Raw genomic sequence first — 21,803 nt, forward strand, 5'->3', positions numbered from 1 at the left:
ACCAGATTTGGACCCCAGCGACTTTTTCCTGTTTGAAAAGCTTCACTTACATGAGACTTTCAACAGAGGAGGACGGTATAGCATATATAAACGCCTTTTTTCAGGAAAAAACAGCGTTTCTTATTTGAAAGGGTTAAAAAGGTTAGAGCCTTGCTGGGAAAAGTGTATACAGAGTTAAAAAAAGAAATAAAATTAATTATGGAAAAAAAGTCGTGTTTTGTGTTCAGTTATAAATTTATCAGACAACCCTCGTATGTATTATTATCAGAGTTTGTAAGTTAATAGATCAAGTTGGTAAAATTCCTCCAAACTATAGAAATTTATTGAGTTAATTGAAGTAATATTAAAAACCCAATTAACTTCCATTTTAATATATGGGTAGGAAACATTTTTTGATAAATAAAGAACACATTGGAAATTTCTTGATTAATTAGCCATCATCCTCACCTAAAATTAGACATTTCTGATATAAAAACACTACGAGAATAAGTGTATTTTCCAGAAATAACATTTAATTGCGTTGGCCACATGTTTAAAAATTATCCCGGCAGAAATATTTTCAAAAGTAATATGCTTCACAACTATTATTATACAATGTTTCCTCAGATAGATGGAACAATTCTTGTAAAAGATAAATTCTCTATTCCAATATTTCTTTTTTGAGGATTAGTTGAAAAAAGAGTAATTTAGAACATAAATTAAGTTTTGAAAGTTCCAAAAAACCTATTTTCTCTTGCAAAGTTTATGCAATCCGCCCATTGTCAAATTTAATGATTCACAACAAATGAGAAGGAATACTCACGTCTGGAAAAATGCTAATCCATATCAACGCTATTCCAAACAATGCTGGTCCAACCAAACGAACAATTCGAATTAAATAATTTCGACTATCCGCCTTAAGTCTTGACTCAGCATCCTGCGACTTGATCTTACTCCAGAACTGAAGACGTGGCTAAAAGAATGGCGAATCCAAACCAACGGATATTTTAAGAAACAACGTCAATACCTAATTGAATTCTTTTGCGGAACGTTTTTTGAAAGAGGGCGTTGAAAAACTTGTCTATAGATTCATAGCCCCAGAGATTGAAAAAAAAACTTTCTATTTATTGTCTTTTTCTAACTTCTATTCTGCTTAGGTCGTTTTCCACCTCTTTTGACCATTTTATCCTAGGCCTGTCGAGTTTTTTTCTACCACCAGAATCCCATTGCATCATATTGTATGCTATAGTATTTGTTCCTTCTCTTCATACTCCTTTGTAAGGTCCAAGGGGGTTCGATAATCGGCGAGTGCTGGTACTAGGTTGCTTTTCTACTGATTGGAAGACCTGAACGTGAACTATCTTCACTTTTAAAACAATTAAATCAACGCTCATTAACCACATATTTCCCTTGCTGTCGATAAACAAATAATTATTAAAAGAAAGTAAATCAATTGTACTCTTCATAGCACTAGAAACAAGTTACGACATATTTAAATAGATCTTGGAGATGTCAGACATAAACATTTTATATAGTATTGGAAATATAAGGACTCCGTGTGGCACTCCTGCATCCATCCAACCAAGTTTAGATCTGGTTCTGTTGAGGTTGATCCGGAATTTTCAGTTCTGCAGGTAGTCGCATAACCAAAGGTTTGGAATATACACTTCAACAAGACACGATCGAAGGCTTTGATGACATCCAGTTGGTTGATTCCTATTAATTTTTTGAGTAGCGTAATCGATTATATTCAGAACTTTTGCTTTCGTCCTAAATTCGAATTAATCTGCTCGCATGATCGCAGAAATTTCTTCATGATGACTCTCTCGGCTATCTTGCTCATTGTGGGGAGAAGTTCTGTGAAAACTTGGGATCCTATTTGCTCGTTCTCATTATAAGCATCACCGCTTCTTTCCATTAGCACGGATAGTGCTTCAATATTTCAAAAATAAATGCTAGCAAAACATTGTCACTACCAAGTGCTTTGACGTCTTTCCCTTGTTGGATTTATCGATATTTGTTTCAGTTATATCTCGGATCTATACATTGAAACATGCAAAGTCCACCCTATCCTGTGTGTGTGCCTTATAATCAATACTTTAACGCTTACCCAGTTATCCATTACCAGCAACCACCCAGTGCTGCCAATGGATACGGTTGGCATGGTAATGGCTATGGATGGCAGCTAGATCCAAGCGCATGGCGTTCAGCACCTGTAGATTGCTCGGAAGTAAACGCTACAGCCGTGGAAGAACCTTTAATTCATGCGGAGAAGCTTACCAAACAAAACGCATGGGTAAGTTGCCATACTATGTAATAAAGAATTAACTCTATCATTTAAAGAGGTTTCTTCTTGATTAACTTATCAGATATTAAGTCGATAAACTGAACATAGTTATGATAATGTCATGAGTTTTGATTGGCCACTTCTAAAAGCTAAGTCGAAACTCAAGTGTTGAATTTTTCACCTCTTCTTTTTTTCTTATTCTTTATTTTTGTTTTAATTATTCTTTATTTTTGTTTTAATTCTGCAGTTTTCTCCCAGAAGTTATGACCCGGTGAGTTTTAAAATCTAGAAACGCGCTTATTGTGAATCATTTTTACCAATTAGCTTCTTGTAGTGTTTTTTAATATGTTTTTTTTTTCAAATTTATTGCACATAAAACTTTAATGTATGCTTCATAACTGTGGTGAGCTTTGTTATCTAATTTTATATACAGACTGGTTTTAATTTACTCATATTTATGCAAAAAATGACTCATAATCAACTTTTGTTGATGTTACCAAACCAGATCATTCTTAGGAAAGTTTTATCAAAATTGCAGAAATATTAAGTTAGTACGGACAACCTCGATCTAGATTGTTCCATTCCATTCCATTATTGTTAAGCATTTGTAACCCATAATTCTAACCCATTCTGCAATATATTGTTGTCTCCTAACATTTGCATCGTTTCTCCGTCAAGATGATTAAGAACAACACTCAGGGCGATGGAGAGAGCCATACTATAAATATTGCTCAGAGTTGGTTATAATGGAAGACAAGAAAAATAATTTAGATTAGAAGAGAAGTAGAATAACCCCAGAAACGCTGGTTTTCGAACGAAACAAGACAGAAAACGCCTGAAAAAGAAATAAAGAAGTTGAAGTTGAAGTAGTCGACTTAATTTACGACTAGTATCACCAAGGCGTTGCTATAGCCGTGACATGGCAGAACTTTTTGTTCTGTGAATGACATATACACTATTATATTTAATTATGGAACTAAACTTTTTGACAGGTCGGGATTATAAATTTAAACAGTCGACTGAGAAACTATTAGAGGTTCCAACGTAATATAATCCTCTCTTCACATGATAAACATACTCTTGAAACTATCTCCATGGTTGATTTTCTTTCTGTGGAATTCTTATTAATATATCAAATACTAAATATAACATAATACACCTTTCCCAAAATTTCTTCTTCTTAATACGTTTCTCATACCAGGACAAACTGTAGGATATGTTGATTGCACTCAGTAGCAAGTCTGAATACAATAATTCAACCTTCAATTTGTTGAACGCACATTCAATTGCTTAGATTGATTGAATATTTTTGTCACATGCCAAAATAATTCAAAAGTGTGTCAAAATTTTCAAGTAAAAAATGTCCCATGACTTGTTTTCTGCCTAACGCATGTGCCGCAATTTGCACTAATTGTTGCAATCCACAGCCAGCATGTTGTAAAATATGTTGTAGACCATGCTGTTGTCCACGTCGACCACCTTTAGAGCCATTGCTCCTTTGGACCGGTTTTCCAGATACCAATAGTAAAAAGAAAAAGGAATCCAGTAAAAATGGAAAGAATACCGCTGACAGAACTACATCAAAAAGTTCTTTAGATTTACGTGAAAAAGGTGTGGGAGAGGGAGGCGCTAACGCTGGAGGAGCAGGTCAAAAAGGGACAGACGGTGAATATGGCAAAGGTGGTGAATACGGCAAAGATGGCAAATACGGCAAAGATGGCGTATACGGCAAAGATGGCGAATACGGCAAAGATGGCGTATACGGCAAAGATGGCGAATACGGCAAAGATGGCGTATACGGCAAAGATGGCGAATACGGCAAAGGTGGAGAATACGGAAAATATGGTGAATATGGCAAAGATGGATACTTTGGAATGAATGGTATGGGCGGTGTAGGTGGTAAGGGATGTAGGTGCTGTAAACGTTGTCCGTGCCAAGCAGGTCTTCCACCGGGTGCAAATCCTAGACTGAAGGGACCTTGCGCCTGTTGTAAAAGCTGTCCATGTCATAAATCTATGCAACAACGGTCTACTGGAAACAAAAAAACTTCGGCTTCCGTGAAACTATCAACCAAAAAATGCAAATGTGCTAATGCACAAAAAGATTCGCGAAAAACTACTTTGGTAATGTGTAAAGGTTGTGGACACAGGAAAAAAGTTCCTCTTCCAGAAGAAGACGAAGAGGACCGGCTATTGAATGAGTGCTGCGCCTGTAATAAGAAAAATAACTATACCTCCAATTGCTGCACATGTGGAAAAAAGAAAAAACGTCCCTCCCGTTTGACCCTTAATGAAAATATTTGTAAATTATGCGGGAAGAAAAGAAAACAGCCATTGTGTGGCTCTTCTACATCAATTCCGAAGAAACCTGGTCTTTGTAAAAATTAAATTTTAACCATTTTATTTATAGTAACTGTACATCCATAATGCAAATATAGTTGATGTGTAACTATCTGTCATTTGACTACTGTAAAAGTTAGAATAAACTGTCATTTCCGTTGTTTTTGACAGTTTTTGTTAGCTGTATACTTTAGGGGGGGAAATATTGAGTATTTTGGAAAAAAACCCTCACCGAATACAAGGCTACGCTTGATAAATACTCTGTACCATCGATTGAAATCTAAAATTTGTGGCCGAATAAGCACAAAACGTTCTGGATAGCTGAGTGTCAATTTGGAATGATCACTTGGATATGAGAAAACTTATCTCACTATGGTTCTATCGCTCAAAAACGCAATCACGGAGTGTTTGGCGTTAGTAAACCTTTCTAAAGAAGAGTTTCGTAATTGTGAGCGAAACATGATGGATCCATCACATCACATCAAAGATTAAGTAGCAATTCAAACAGAAACAAGGAAGGCTAAGATGGATTTTTCAGCTAATAAAGTAAAATCGACCTTCGAGTAGTATAAGATAATCAAAGGAGAATTTCACGCCAACTATTTGTGCCTATTCATCAAGCATTTGGCATTAGGCAAAGAAAACAGCTTTTGTAATAAGGCATTGTACGGTTGTAGTTTCTAAGGGCGAAATGCACATGAATAATGCTACGGATTTAGTCCCTAGTGACTGTTTTTTGTTGAATATATCGTGATCGTATCTCTGTCTGTCTCCAAGTAATCCTAATCGTCCATGAGAAAGAGGGGGTTTATGTCCTTTTCCTGGTTCTAAGCTTCGTCTTTCTCAAGTTATAAATACTGTAACTAACGCGACTTTATATCTATGAGTGATTCAATTTAACGCAGATTGGTTGTTACAAGTGGTAAGATTCTCGTTTGTTTTGAACGGAGACTCAATCTCTTTGTAATAGGAATTGGTTGCTTATACCCAAAATGCCACCTTCTAGGTCCTAATAGGTTTGAGAATTGCCTTTCAGATTAGTGTTTTTTACAAAAACTTATAAAGAAATTTAAAACTTCAATAAAATAAAAGTGACAATTTACATCCACTTTAGTAGAGATTAAAGTGACAGTGACATTGTTTTAATGACGTTTTTTGTCAGTTTCCTCTAAAAACGATAAACTTTTGTATCGGTTATTTCATATATCATATCGAAGAATTGATATGTAGGTAGTATTATGTGGGAGTCGTTCTATAATAGAACTTCCCAATCTTGTTCAGGTTTTAACGAAAAAACATCAAATTACAATAAGAAGAAACACGATCTGCAATCTGTAGAATATATAAATTATATCCACAAAGATGTATTGTGTTATTTGGACACATATCCTTTGAAAAATCGTCGAACAAATCAAAGAAGAATGCCGAATACAAATAGAAGTCGAAACGATAAAAGCGACGATGTTCCAAATACCGTATATTCTAAAGTGAACGCAGAAGCTTCTTATTCGTCTAAAAAAAGACCGCGAACTACTTCCTGTAAACGGTGTGAAGCCACTAACGAGTTAACCGCTCTGTCTGGAAAAATGTGCGAACTGCTACCAAAAAGTATTAAATCACAGACAAAACCATTTTATCCAAAATTGATTAATGAAATATCCGAATCACAAAATCAGTTACCTGCTCAACCGGAAAAACAGAGTATTGAACCAACTAAACCCGTTCTGAAACAATTTACAAAATCTATTAGTATTAGTGATAATGACAGTCCGAAAACTGCAGAATGTACTTTAAAACTTGAAAGAAAATTCTGTACCGATAAAAGTTGTCCTTTGAAAAGAACGTCATTTGAATGGAACGAAGACGGAGATAAACATTTATACTTGGTAACGTGTTGAAATCATTTTTTGAATTTATTAGGTTCATTCCAACCCAAATCAAAAAATCGTCCTCGGTACGGTGACGGTTCTAAGCCATAGAACTGTTACCAAAACAGAAATATCTATAAACGCTTCCAAAAACGGTCTAGATATTAGTAGGTTGGAACAAACCTATGTCACATTTTATTTATAAACCATTGGACTTACATCGAACAGAAGTCTTTAATTTTTTTTTTGTTCCTATTATAAATAGTTAACAGAAATATGGACAACGTCAAAAGTCTTGGACTCTAACATCAGTCTTGTTGAAAATATAGTTTCTACAATATAAAATGATAGAAGGGAAAACAATTAGGTCTAGACAGTAGAGTGGAGAATCGTAAAGGTCTTTTAACTCGTAAACTTACATTATGAAGTCGTCTTCATATTGTAAGTGCTGATATAATACGCCTAAAACCTGCTGAATTTGTTTACGCAACAGTGGTGGTAAAAAGGAAAGAATATCTATCCTTCTGTCTAACTTCCCTCATCCGTGTTTCGGCGAGCCATGTTCTTTTATTGAGTTGAGTTTTTACAGTACCGGTGAAAAGTTTTTGTCCACCCTATATTTAGCGTGATACACAAAAAAGAAAAACAAGCTTAGCCCAAGAGGTGGACCCCTGAGTCGTCGACCACGTGTCAATACAATACGTTTACTTGAGCGGTTGTGAGTTTTCGAGACCGCCCTGTACGTTTTCTATTGTCAAAGCTTCTGGTGCATGTAATACCTCGGTACGTCCAGTCCAGTCCACCAGTTTCAACCGATAGTTCCTTAAAAAGATATAAATTCTTGCGCTCCACAGGACTAACTGGAACTAAACTATAATCATAAACACCGAAGTAACAATTCACAGTTGAAGAATGTTAAACAAAGAAGCCGGTACTTGCAAGTTTTAACTTGTCAGACTCACTCACTTTTTGGCCCTCAAAAAGCAACATATTGTTTAGAAAAGTTTTCTAGACATAATGAACTATGAAATACCCAATTTCCAATGTGAAATTATGAAAATACCTAAAATGGGTCTGATATTGTTTCTAAAATAGTTGAGTTAAGTGTTTATTTGCCCCTCACTAATTACGTGCTTCTGGTGTCTCGAATATTCGAGGGTAATCGAGTAGAATTGATTCCTAGGAACGTCGATGCCATTAGTGCAACACTTTATTTTATTTATATTTCGTATTTAAGAAATGGTTTAAATTATAATAGAGGCTTTGTGGTTTAAGTGAGAGGTTTTATATTCCGAGCGGAAATAAAAACTAAAACCCTGGTAATGATTCAACCAGAAATAAATTTTTATTGATAATATTTGTGGTTAGTTCTCACACAGTGTCCAATTGTTTTTTCTGATAAGTTAATTTTGATCCTTGTAAAAAATCTTCCATTTCCTGTTTACTTCTAACAGTTTCGACGGATACTCCAAAAATATTTCATGCTAATCTGCTTTCTAGTTTAGCCCCATTATCAAGCTAATCGATATAAACTAGGACTTCATGCCATAAAAATCCTTTGAAATTCCTTGATATTTAGAAAAGGTTAACAAAGTTGTATGTATATATATAGATTTCATAAAAATATTAATTAGCGTAATGCGATTTCATTATCAGTAGTAGATTAAATACCGCAATTGCGTTTCCCGTCCCGAGGGTTAGGCATGGCGTTATCCATGATATTTTTTTCAGTTTGCGCGAAACATTCGAAAGCAATGAACGTCTAAACTGTCGCTCCCTAAAAGACTACTACCATGGAAAGAGTTAGCGTAACAACAACGGTGGTCAAATCGAGTTATCGCGTCGCTCCCGCGGACAATAAATCGCCCACGCGTTCGGGTTTCACTGAAGGGGGTGAGCAAGTAGATCAGAAACGTAGTGTTAAAGCACTTCACAGCGCCGCGAAAACGGTCGAAATCTATCGGGAGAAAGCGTCGGTACCGGTTATTAACGAATCGCGAAAAATAAGTACGTTGGAGAGCGTGTCGGAAACTAAGCCGAAGAAAATAAGTGCTAGTGGTCTAAATACACTTTATAAGGTACTATTCCCTATTACGATATTTCAGTACAATTTATAACTATTCGTAATTGGTGATGCCATTCTTCTTCTTAGCGTGCCGTATCAAGTTCCCTTGACGTTGGCCATCAGCTTGGCAAAACTCTATCTTGAGCTAGTCTAAATAACTGTCCTGCTTCTCTTATAACAGTCCGTTCTCTAATATTCTTCAACTAAGAGACTTGTTTCCTTCCAATTCCTTTAGAACCTTCAACTTTACCTATCTTAATCAACTGGAGGATACTGAACCGACTACCACCCATTATAAGCTATTTTCTTGCATGTAATGTCATCCACCAACTCACGAACCGTATTTGCTCTGTTAAGGACTACATCGTTTGTTTGCATAGCTGTCCACGGTATCTTGAGCATGCGTCTATAAAACCCCATTTCAAAAGCCTCTAAATGACTGGTAGATAATTTTTAAGTCCATGCTTCGACATCATATAAGAGAACTGACCACATGTTCATCAGTTTTCGAAGGTGAAATTTTATATTAAAGTTTTGTAGAAGAGAAACCCCAAAATTCATGTTCCAAAGACCTTAAAATGTTGATTTGGGCGATCATATCTTCAAAGGGATTAAATGTCTCGAAATTTTTTGAAAATGCACTCTGCGATTCAATAACTGTTAACTTTATAGAATTTTTTTCCAACCACAGTTAGTGCTTACCTCTGGTTAATGAAATGTTTCTACACAAATTGATCTAGGTATTCCATGGTCTCCCCATAGCCCAGATCTATCAAGTTCTCTTATAAGTCGAGGCGAATAACATTAGTCCAATTAAAAGAGAACATACTTAGCGCTATTTCTTTAAGAATTTTCCAGCCAGCGGCTTGGTCGATATTATTCTCAAGAAGTAATTTTCCATTTGATGTTCTTATTTATGGGATTGTGACAAGGGTAAAACTTAAGCCCATTACCGTTAATCATATTCTTGGACGAGATCATAAAGAGATGTACTGATTTAAGTAAATAAAAATATATATATGGGGACATTCCCAACTACAAAGAATCAATATCATTTGCAGACGATGTTAAATTAATAGCAAAGAACGAAAAAGTTACAAGAAAACATTGAGTTGTGGAACACGTCAGTAAAAGATTTATGCGAATGAAAATAAACAAGAATAAAACAAAAGTAATGGTGATTGGAGAAGAAAAGACCAATATGAATATAAGGATCGACGTAGAAACAATGGAACAAGTTGAAACGCAACCAAAACCTATGAAAAATAATTGATTAAAACAGGACACAATACAAGAATTCCCAACTTGTATTACGCCACTAAATTCAGAAATAAAAAAATATCTAGATATCAAACTAAGAAAGCAAAAGAGATGAGTTATTTAAAAGGAGTTAAGGGAGTGACAAAAAAAGATAAAATAAAAAATACAGACATAAGGAAAGATCTAAACATACAATCTACGAGGATATATTGAAAAATTCTTAGCCTACTATAGAACCAAACAAAATTATAGAACCAAACAAAATTTCAATGTCAAAATATTTTATTACTCAACATATTCCACTCTTAATTGGATACATTTATTACAGCGAAGCCTAAACGTCTCTAGAACTTAAAAAAAAAAATGATTCTTCTCGCTCTACAAACCAGACCTCCGCTGCTTTTATTATCTTCTCGTTGGAAGAAAATTTACGACCTTTTAGGGGGTGTTCTAGTAATTCAAACCCTAAATCACGAATTCTTTGCATGGCAACATGAGATTTGTGTTCAGGGGTGTTGTCCTGCAGAAATCTCCAGTTATGGTTCTACCCTTGTCCAAAAAATCAATCATGATTACTCTGTAAAAATACCAAAAAACTGAAGCAAGAACTTTTACAGCATATTTTTGGACACGAAACTTCTTAGGTCTTGGAGAACCAGAATGTCGCCAATCCATCGATTGTTGCTTTGTTTCTGGATCGTAGAAATGTACTCAAGTCTCATCCATAGTAACAATTCGGCTTTGTTTGTACGCTTTTGATCAACATTCAAACATTTGGGGATCCATTTTGTAGCAATTTTTCTCATCTCCAAATTGACGTGAACTATATGATGAACGCGTTCGTATGAAATATTCAGTGCTTCAGATATCCGTTTTAGCCCAATTCGACGGTCTGATAAAATAATGTCATGAACGGCATCGATATTTTCTGGGACTGACACAGAAACTGGCCTTTCCGATCGGTCGAATCATCTTCAATGGAAAATTTACCTCTTTTGAAGCTTGCGGTCCAATTTTTCACGGTAGCATACGAAGGACATTGATCACCAAGGGTATTAAGCATATCTTCGTAAATCTGCTTACCTCTTAACCCTTTCAAATACAGGTACTTGATGATGGCTCGATACTTCAATTTTTCGATTTTCGTGTAACTCTGGTTTACTTTTTTGACGTCAAACTTTACACTGACACTTCTAATAAGTTATTGTACGTTGCTATGGTAACGCAATATTTTGTTTATGCATGAAACTGGTCTAGGCTAACTAGACATCCTCGTACATCAGACTATGTAGAGGAAAGACAATTATAATAGTACTGACGCTTACAACGGATGAAGTAAGAGCGACCGACGAAGAATATTGAAAAAAAAAAACATAAAGAGAGTCAAATCAAGAAAGTGCATATATCAGAATCATGTTTTTAAAGTTGAGGATCGTTTTTAAATCCCGCCAATGTAGCGCGCGCGCTACATTTATTGAGAAACTATAATATGCGATTTTGAAATTCCTGTCGAGAACCTCGCCCTCAGCGAAGTGTTTTCTAAGTGTATTAAATGGTTCAGAGCAACTAGCATTAATCGTGAAATGGATTAGGACCTTTTAAGATATAAAATTTTATGTTAAAAATGAACAAAACAAAAGTTGTTATCGTTTAACTGATTCATTCGTTCTTATCAATTAGATACTATTTTATGGTTTTCGTTTTATTATCTATATTTTAGTAATATATTAGTTCCTAACGTTTGGGTACGCCAAAATAAATAAAAATGTAGTACTATGCATGTAAAAATGTCCTCGTGGAAATATATTATAGAGACTGATGCGTTCAAAAACGAGTGCCATAAAATTGAATTAAAACGACGTTTATATCATAGTATTATTAACACGGTAAGATTTATGTAATAAATAATTTAACGTTATTCACATGTCTATTCGAGATGTAAGAGCAACAATAAACAATATTTGTAAATTGGGTGTTCACGACGAGACCTTTTACGGAAAAACTTATAAATCTTGTTTACCTTTACCTGAATAAAAAAGTTGCTTCGTGATATACGAAGATAGTCGCAACAAAAAAAAATATATTTATGTTTCAACGTAATCTCCTTTTAGAATAATTGTCAATATCTTCAAAATAGTTATTAACCGCCGACATCACCTCTTCATTGTTGGAAAATCTTTCGCCATCGACCCATTATTTTAAATCTGAGAACAGAAAATAATCCGAGGGCACTAAATCTGGCGAATAGTGTATATGAGATAGCAATTCACACTTTAATTCATTAATTTTAGTCTTTGCAATAACGGGTGTGTGAGGTGGTGCATTGTCTTGATAAAACAACACTTTCTTTTTACCCAATGCTGCCGTTTTTGATGATTTCTTCGCATAATACTCGCCGTTAATAGATTTTCCTTTTTCAAAATAGTCAATGAAATTTATCTCACGCGCATCCCAAAAAACCGACGCCATGACCTTGCCTGCAGATAGAACTGTCTTTGCCTTCTTTGCAGCCGACTTTCCGCTTTAAGTCCATTGTTTTAATTGACCTTTTGTTTCGGGTGTGAAGTGATGGACCCATATTTCATCCGTGGTTATGAAACGTCGCAAAAATTCGACTTTATTTCTGTGAAATATTGCCCAACACTCGATGGAAACATCTTCATAGCGCTGTTTTTGTTCCATTGTGAGCAAACGCGGCAAATATCTTGCAAATAGCTCCAGTCGACGATCATCCAGCACCGCTTTGTCGATTTTCTTTAACATTTCTGGAGTCGCTACCTCATTTGGTCGACCACTGCGTTGTTGGTCTCGTTTAAACTGCCCAATATTTCACTGTTGATAACGAAGAATCAGTCTCATCCAGAGAAGAATCTAGTTCAGCTTTTATATTGGTTGAGAAAATGCCTTTCGTATAAAAGTATTGTATCACATTCACTGAAAACGTCCATTATTGATGGCTGCTGAACAAATACTAAACAACGAGTCGTTTCCAAAATTGAAACATTTTTCAATCAATTTTTTATGATACATGTGACAAAAGCTGCCCTAAAGAGGAATGGTATATAGTTCAGAATAGTATATTGTGCAACACGTGAGGAAAGTTTTAATTTTTCTCACTTGTGTGGATCACGATACTAATAGTACTTCGTAGTATTGAATATTGTGACAAAAGTGTAGAAGTTTCCGACAACTCAACTTAAAATATACTTAAGATATACTTTCGGAAAAAGATTTCATTTTTATATATTGTCTCCACTTCTATAATCTAACAAAAAATGTAGGTGTGTGCGCAAAATGATGTGAGAAATATTTCTCACAGTATTATTATTGTTTGTCTGCGTCTTCCATTAGTAAAAGTTGTCCCAGCTACCTTTGCTTATACTTATAGTCTAATAATAATAATAATCCATTTGGTTTGAGTGTCTTCTTGCTCTTTTAGTTCGGTGAAAAAGGATCTGGAACACGTTCAAAAACTGGAGGGGTACAAGATTTCTATCAACTACGTGATGAATGTCTCGCTAATGGTACACTTTTCGAAGACCCAGAATTTCCTGCTACTGATACGTCATTGTTCTTCAGTGAAATACCAGATAGAACTTATGAGTGGAGAAGACCCCACGTAAGTAATATCATATAATAATTACAGCAGGATTGAATAGAAGATTAAGATCGTTATTTATATCTTCCATATTATAGCAATCAAAACCTTTCCTATGTGTTTTAGTCTACATTTTGAATGTTAAATCGTCCATATTGATTTTTGTGTATCATTTCGTGGTGCTACTTTCAAAATCAATACTATATTAGTAAAAATATTTAAATTTTATGAAACATTAATTATTTATTCCAGGAAATTTGCACTGATCCTAAATTTTTCGTGGAAGGGTTTTCCCGTTTTGATGTACAACAAGGTATCCTTGGTGATTGCTGGCTTTTGGCAGCTACGGCCAATCTAACCCTGCACAGCCGTTTATTCTTCCAAATCGTACCTGATGATCAAGAGTTCGATGATAAATATGCAGGCATATTCCATTTTCGGTGAGTTTCTTCTTTTAATATTTTAAAAATATATCATTTGGCATTATTTAGTGTGGGTGAAGATATTAACATCGTTTCTATAAATACAAAGAAACTTATGATAATGATATTTTGAGAATTCGTAACAGTTGGGTTTTTACAATTGTTAATCCTACGCTCAACCCCCCATTCTGGAGGACCGGTGGATTTGTTTAGGGCCAAAACCCGTTTAACCAGGCTCAAGGAGTGCCACCTGCCCTTGGTACTTCGTGTGTACTCTTCCGCCAAGGCCTCCGAGGATGAGCCTTGCAGTAGCCAACTCATCTCACCCCTCGACCTGGGCCTGGCTTATTGCCAGGTAGCTCAAAGGTACCCCCGTCTCTCGTTTGCTCGCTTACCCCACTATCCGAATGAATTGAAACGTGGAGAGGAGCCTTCTGATCGATACCCTCGTAGAGTCATGTATGGAGTTCCTGGAGGACTGCGACTGAGCGCCCGAGAGGAAGATCTCGCCTTTGCTGGTTGAAGGACGTTGAGGTGAACCTGATCCAGTTGGTGGTTCGACGTTGCACCCTGGTTCTCAAAGGATCGGAGCGCCGGTTAAAGAAGAAACAACAAGATAATCTATATTTAGTTTAAAAAAATGATACCTACCTGGTGAAAAACAATAAAAAACAAGGCACGGTAACCTATCAATACTTCTAACTAAACTTGAAATCATATAATTTATCGTCTGAAGACTGAAGGTAAAATTGAATTACAGTCTCTGAAGACGAAAACTAGGTTATCGAAACGAGCGTGTAATTGTGAGTGGTGGTGTAAATAGTGTGTTCAGAATGAATATCACCAACGGTCTCAAAAATTCCAGCTTAGTAAGATTGGGAACGTTTATTTTGGCATATACATATAAAATTGTCATCTTGAATATCTGTTGGTTGCTTTATTTAAAATGCATAATCGCAGAGTAGTTTATGGTACTGAAGAAACAATTAAAAATCTAGGTACAAGTAATATTCTTCTATCTAAGCTTGTATTTTTGTCATAGTTATTACTTGGTCCCCCTTTTATCCAATATTCCTGTTATTTCTTGATTCCAGATTTGCTTAGGTCAACCTCAATTGCGTTTGTTATTTGATCGTTCTTATCACATAACTTTAACTGTTCTCTTAATTATTATCCTAGCCATGTGTTCAAATAATTATAGCTCGTTTCTATAGTATTAATACTCAATTCTTCCCTCATTGCTTTTTTTCTTATTCAGCCTTTACTCGTTATTTCCTTTACAATCCTTTAAGTACCTCATCTCAATTACTTGTATTGTTTTTTTTTTTATTTTGTTTGTCAATATACCCAGCTTTCATTTCCATATGTTAATATTGAAAACAATAAAAAACCAAGCTACAGGTGACCTATCTACTCCTCTACCTATGCTTGGAATCGTTTTCATACATATATAGATGCAAATTTGTGATCCTGAATCTTGGTTAGTTGCTTTGTTTCAAATGCATACCCAGATAGTAGTTATAATTACCATCAGTCATTCATCAGAATCATTAATGAGTCAATATTATTATTTGTTATTATATAATTTATAATATTTTTTGTTTTAGATTTTGGCAATATGGCAAATGGATAGATATTGTGATTGATGACAGGTTACCAACATATAGAGGTGAATTGATATTCCTACATTCTACTGAAGAAAACGAATTTTGGAGTGCTCTGTTAGAAAAAGCTTACGCAAAGTAAGTGATATCAAAGCAGTACATTAAATTTATATTCAATTCATATTTCAAGAAACTACTCATTTAATTCTTAAACATGTACAAAAAGTTTGTGGTGGGTATTAAAATGTTATAATAATTTATATAATTTATTATTATGTTGTAACCTGTATTTTGTTTTCTGTGAATATTTAAAAAGTTTTTTTGACACATTCAATCTGTGGGAAGTAAAATTGCTTCTTCCTAAGAAACAAAACAATAATTAGATAGTGTAATAATATAAATATCTATACATGTATACATACATTTTATAGGACACACTGTATATAAGACAAACTAATCTAAACAAACAAGAACATTATTGTATAAAACAGAAGAACAATGGAAAAGTTATTTGAAGAAACCAATACTTACACATTATTAGAAGTCAGTCAATAAATTCCAATGTGATTTATAAAATAAATTGCTTAGACTGCAATAAGAGTTACATTGGTATGACTAAACAGTATTTGAAATCCAGAATATACCAGCATGAATATGATTGTCGAGAACATAATAAGAACAAAAAAGATGAAACAGCTCTGGCCCAACATCATTTCACCGATGGTCATAACATTTGATGTTGTGAAAATTCTGAATAAGGAACATTAATTTGCAAAAAGAACCATCAACGAAATGATATACATAAAATGTGCAGATGTGTCAAATCCCGGGGTCAAATCCCAACACACTTTGACCGGACTAGTATTTCGTGGTAATAACTAGAATAATTCCAACAGTTTTTACTGTTTATTTTCATCAACGTTTGATACGTTATAATTTACCATGTATATTTAGACTTGATAAAGATTTTGATTAATCATATTCTACTTCAAATCATTTCGTGAGTCTACGAACATTATTACAATAAACCAGATTACCCTCTTGAGTGAAATACTGAGTAAATTCTCCGTCTCGATGTCTGTACCAAGAAAATGAGGTACCTGATGATAAAAAGTTTTTTTTTAACATTGAAATTAACAATTCGGCTGCTTCTTTTGAAAGATCCAAGTCTCTGATTAGGTCAGTGAAGATCCTCGTCAAATGAAAAAACTGTGTTAGATTAATTCTGAGGAGCAAATGTTTATGAGTCCTCTACATCACTCAGCTTGTAAAATACAATACAAAATTTCAACTAAATAAGAATTTTACACAAAATAAATATATAAAATTTAGTATTGTAAAAAAATTGATGAGATGAAATTTTTTAAATATTTTTTTCGGTTTTAGGACATCAAAATCTGTAAGAAAGTGTATAAAAAACTCATGCAGTTTTTTCATTGCAAGCCTGTGTTATCAATACTTTTTTATTCTTCTTCTTTTAATGCATATTCACTAATGGATGTTCGCGTTAACATTTCCATCGCTTCTCTATTTCTTCCTATTAAGGATTGTATATCGTGTAGTCCTGTCCACTACCTGATGTTTCGCAGCCAAGATATTTTCTTCCTTCCGATCCCTCTCTTTCCATCAATTTTACCTTCGACCAGTAGGTGTAAAAATTGATATTTTTTGTTTCGTATAATGTGCCCTAGGTACGCCGTTTTTCTCTTCTTAATTAATTCAAATAATTCACGTTGTTCGCCGATGCGTCTCAGAATTTGTTCGTTTTCCAATCTAGCCGTCCAAGGCACCTCAAGGATTCTGCGATGCAGCCACATCTCGAAAGCCTTCAACTTATTAATCGCAGTCGTCTTCAATGTCTAGCCTTCCATGCCGTAGAGAAGCACCTACAAATCTCAGTCGTAGGTTGAGGTCCAAATTACAATATTTTTTTTGTTTTACCCATGTGTTTGAACCTATCACATGTAACTGCTGAGCACTCTTATATCAATTTGTGTCAACCTTACCATGATATTCTGTACCAACTAATCATGGACATCATGCAGGTTTTGGTGATTTTAAAATTTTAGTAGATGAATTGAAATGAGCAATGTATTGAAATGTTGAATTATTTTATTTGAAAATTTTAAAACTGGATAATGAAAAATATCCTTAGTTTGCTCCAAGCTAAATATTTGAAATGTATATTCATTGATTTAAACCCTGATTGTAATGGTAACTAAGATTTAAATAATTGACATTTCAGATTGAATGGATCCTATGAAGCACTTAAAGGAGGATCCACATGTGAGGCTATGGAAGATTTTACTGGTGGAGTATCGGAAATGTATGAAATGGAATCGGCTCCACCTAACCTCTTTCAAATTATACTTAAGGCCTATGAACGGTGTTCACTTATGGGATGTTCTATTGAAGTAAGTTTATTAACAAGGTTTATTCAATCATGTTTCAACCACAACTAGTTATCAACCAGCAGTTAATTCCATTTATTGTTATCTGTAGTTCTTCCATGTTAACAATGTTATATATTTTTTTCTTAATATTTCTATTAATAACTCTAATTTTATTATGTAGATGTTATACATGAAAAAAATTCTTTTAACATAGTTCAAAAGTCCATTGAAAATTTTTAACTAACTATTTACAAAATTCAATTGTTATGACTCAAAATAAAGGTTCTTTATGACATAAAATGGTTCAAAATTTAAATATTCCTCGAGCAACTGTGGGAAAAGTTTCAAAATGGAAATATTGGAACAAAATATAAAACTGATGGTGTTGATGAGAGTACTTTTTGGTCCTTATTAAATAAATTTACAAAACTTCTTCTTTAAAATGGATCCATACAATTAGTAGACCAATTAAAAAAATCACTTTAATGAAAAAATGGGATGTGGATTCTAAAGGATAAATTGTTACAAGCTATACTTATATATACAATTTTTTTATCTCACAGCAAATGAAAAAGAATACCATACCTGAGTTCAACTTCAGTGGCATTCTTCTGGAATAAAGAAATTTGAGATAAGAAGATTGCTTTACAAGGAAGGTTAAGTTAGACACCTTTTCATTGATTGTATTGTCAATGTTGATAACTGCCAGTTGAAGGATTTATATTTCAACTAGATAGCTACACAGAGGAATCCGTAAAATCACGGTACATGTTTTAAATGACCTTAAAGTTGTCCTATCCCTTATCGAACATCTTAGGCATTAGTTGAACTTCGAACTACACCCAATCCACACAGTTCCTAAATAGGTTACAGTTTAGGAAATTTGGAATAACTTTCAACCAAATTACTGTCAAATATTAGTAGACAATATCAAATAATCTCAATGGTATCCGTTGAATTTAAAATAGCATGATTGTTATCTAAGAAAAATAAAATTAAGTTTTGGTCAAATTCATATTTTAAATCTAATTGATAACTTTCAATCATTTTCATTACAGCCTGATCCCAACGTTCTGGAAGCTCATACACCACAAGGACTCATAAGAGGTCATGCATACAGTATAACAAGAGTTAAATATGTAGAAATTCACACACCAAATGTTTCCGGTAAAATACCTTTACTTAGATTACGTAATCCATGGGGAAATGAAGATGAATGGAACGGACCCTGGAGTGATGAGTAAGTAAATTTATATAATGAAAAAATAAAAAACAAATACCCAGCTACTTTCCTTATTATCAACAACCCTATTATAGAGAACCGTGTTAATATTGAAAATTTGAATAATTTATTTTAGAGCACCAGAATGGCGCTTCATTTCTCAGGAAGAAAAAGAAGAGTTGGGTCTCACATTTGATAAAGATGGCGAGTTTTGGATGTCATTTAAAGATTTCATGAAGAACTTCAGTAGATTAGAAATATGTAACTTGAATCCCGATTCTTTGTCAGAAGCCGAATTGGAAGAAGAGGATAAGAAAAAATGGGAAATGTCTGTATTTGAAGGTGAATGGGTTAGGGGCGTGACTGCAGGAGGATGCAGGAATTTTCTTAGTAAGTAACCCTTATAACCTGTTTACTACAACTATACTGACTGATGCGCTTTTCTATAATCAAGTTCTTCAGTAACGAAAGTAAAAGTGTTTTACCTATTGAACTATAACTATAAAACACTCAGAGTTACACTATGACCTCTAGAAGACTCAAAGGAATAGACATTTCAATGTAATGATAGTATAAATGTCACTAACGTTTGGAAGTTGATATACTAAATCTGGATATGAACAAGCGATTTTTGAAAGACATAAGGACCAAACAGCATATTGGAGTAGCATTTGTAACACTGTTCAGTATGAATATCGCTAATGGTTCCAGAACTTTAAAATGAGATTATTCTTTTGTTTCGGAAATAACATTTCCTAATTATAATTTTAATTCCATTTCGAGATTAATCAACTTGGTTTCTATTATATTCTTCACGGATAGACTTTTTTGTCACCTTTGTCACAACCTACTCGGTTTCGAAACTCAGTATCCCAGTATACATAGATTTGTATAACGTTCATAGTTTCAATCTCAAATGTTAGTTTTATGTGGATCTGATATATATTTTAAATATTACTTTTTTAATTATTATGAAACCCATTTCACGGTATGTAAACATGCCATATTTTATTTTCAGCTTCCTTTTGGCATAATCCTCAATATAGAATTACTTTGACTGATGTTGACGAGGACGACGATGAAAACAAATGTACTATGATCGTAGCCTTGATGCAAAAAAATAGAAGACAATTACGTCAATCAGGGGCTGACCTACTTACAATTGGATTTGCCATATACCATGTAAGTTTTCATAAAATTCCATAGAGGAATTAATACACAAAATTTGATAAACCTTTTTCGAATGTAAATCTTCTATATCTACATACAAAATTTATCCTTGTGTTTGTAAGAGATTTTGAAATACCGTTATTCTTAATATGTGAGCATAACAATTATTAATTTTTTTATTTCAGTTATCTTATCCAGACAGACTTCCTAAACCGTTAGATTTGAACTTCTTTAAATACAACGCTTCAGTGGCACGCTCTCCGTCCTTCGTTAATTTACGTGAAGTTAGCTGTCGTTTCAAGCTTCCACCAGGAACTTACTGTATTGTACCATCCACGTTCGATCCCAATGAAGAAGGCGAATTTCTACTAAGAGTGTTTACAGAAAAACAAAACGTCATGGAGTATGGATATAATTACGATAACATAAAAGATATTCGGGGAAATGATGTGGGTGAGGAGGAAGAGGAGGACGATACACCAAATGCCCCCTCTTTCCCTCAACCTCATAGCCCCACTTATCCTGAAAGTCCAGGATATCCGAGCTATCCTAATTATCCACAGCCTCATAGTCCTACTTATCCTCAACCTAATGCTCCTTCTTTTCCTAATCCTTATTACCACACAGGAGGGTATTCACAACCTCCACAAAATTATCCCGGTTACCCTAGCCAACCTGGATATCCTGATAATTCAGGATATTCAGCACCACCGGGAGGGTACTCAGGACCACCAGGAGGATATTCAGGTTACCCTGGTTATTCACAAGGGTATTATCCTCCTCCAAATCAACATCCAGGTGGTTATCCTAATTATCCTCCAAGGAATAATGATAATAACGATCCAATTAAAGGAATTACCAATTTCTTTAATAAGCTTTTTAAATAGTTTCGAATTTTTTATAGATATAAGAGTAACAGTTCGCATTTTTTGAAAAAGTTGTGATTATCTCGAATTTTTTTATTTAAAAACATATATTTCTACAATTTTCAAAGAAATATTCAACGAAACAAGTTTTGTCATATACTCGTATGCTAACCTTTCCGTCCCGACAAGAAAATATTTTTATTTGGTTTTAATTCATCAATTCAAACATTATTTTACCTAATCACCAATACTCACTATTGACTTTCTAGTGCTTCAAGCTCGATATGAAACAGAGACCTATGGAAGGGTCAAAAGATCATACAGTATCACCAGTTGTTCCAGAGCTTCCAACTTTACTTCGGTTGCTTTTGAATCAATGTGCTGATGAATTGTAGTGGTGAAAAAGAATTCTTTTTATGGTGTGTTTTTGTTGACATTTTATGGGCATATAATACCTTCAATTAAAGGTTTTTCCTTGTTTATAGTCGAGAATAAATATATCTTTTAGCACTCCAAAAATAGCAGTCATAACTTATCTTGACATCTGTGACAGGTGATGAAATGGTTTTTAGTCGTAGAATATAGAACTATTGCATTTACAAGGACTTCGTAACGTTGTCAAACTTGTAGGGAACTTCGGTACGTTAAAAATTAACCAGGTGGTTAAAACCGAACAATAGAGAATACTCAACCAGCTTAATTTTATATCGATGTAGTTATAAATATATTA

General features: G+C 34.3%; 1 protein-coding gene across 5 annotated transcripts in view; it reads left to right on the plus strand.

Annotated features, from left to right (window-relative positions):
* The window catches only part of LOC130893415 (calpain-A-like), a 42,564-nt gene that overhangs the window by 2,281 nt on the left and 18,480 nt on the right, over window positions 1–21,803 (plus strand). Inside the window, exons 2-11 of one of the 5 annotated variants that reach the window (XM_057799509.1) lie at window positions 2,006–2,275; window positions 2,514–2,537; window positions 13,238–13,417; window positions 13,649–13,836; window positions 15,426–15,560; window positions 17,668–17,836; window positions 18,874–19,055; window positions 19,174–19,427; window positions 20,056–20,219; window positions 20,393–20,610. In XM_057799509.1, coding sequence (XP_057655492.1) covers window positions 2,033–2,275; window positions 2,514–2,537; window positions 13,238–13,417; window positions 13,649–13,836; window positions 15,426–15,560; window positions 17,668–17,836; window positions 18,874–19,055; window positions 19,174–19,427; window positions 20,056–20,219; window positions 20,393–20,610 — 1,757 coding nt within the window. In that variant the 5' untranslated portion in view covers window positions 2,006–2,032. Of the gene's footprint in view, window positions 1–2,005; window positions 2,276–2,513; window positions 2,538–5,729; window positions 6,492–8,124; window positions 8,552–11,516; window positions 11,685–13,237; window positions 13,418–13,648; window positions 13,837–15,425; window positions 15,561–17,667; window positions 17,837–18,873; window positions 19,056–19,173; window positions 19,428–20,055; window positions 20,220–20,392; window positions 20,611–21,803 lie in introns of those variants that run through there. The other 4 variants (XM_057799510.1, XM_057799507.1, XM_057799508.1 and 1 more) reach the window with 4 other exon arrangements.

Source organism: Diorhabda carinulata, chromosome 4 (genome assembly GCF_026250575.1).
Source record: "Diorhabda carinulata isolate Delta chromosome 4, icDioCari1.1, whole genome shotgun sequence".
NCBI lineage: Eukaryota > Metazoa > Arthropoda > Insecta > Coleoptera > Chrysomelidae > Diorhabda > Diorhabda carinulata.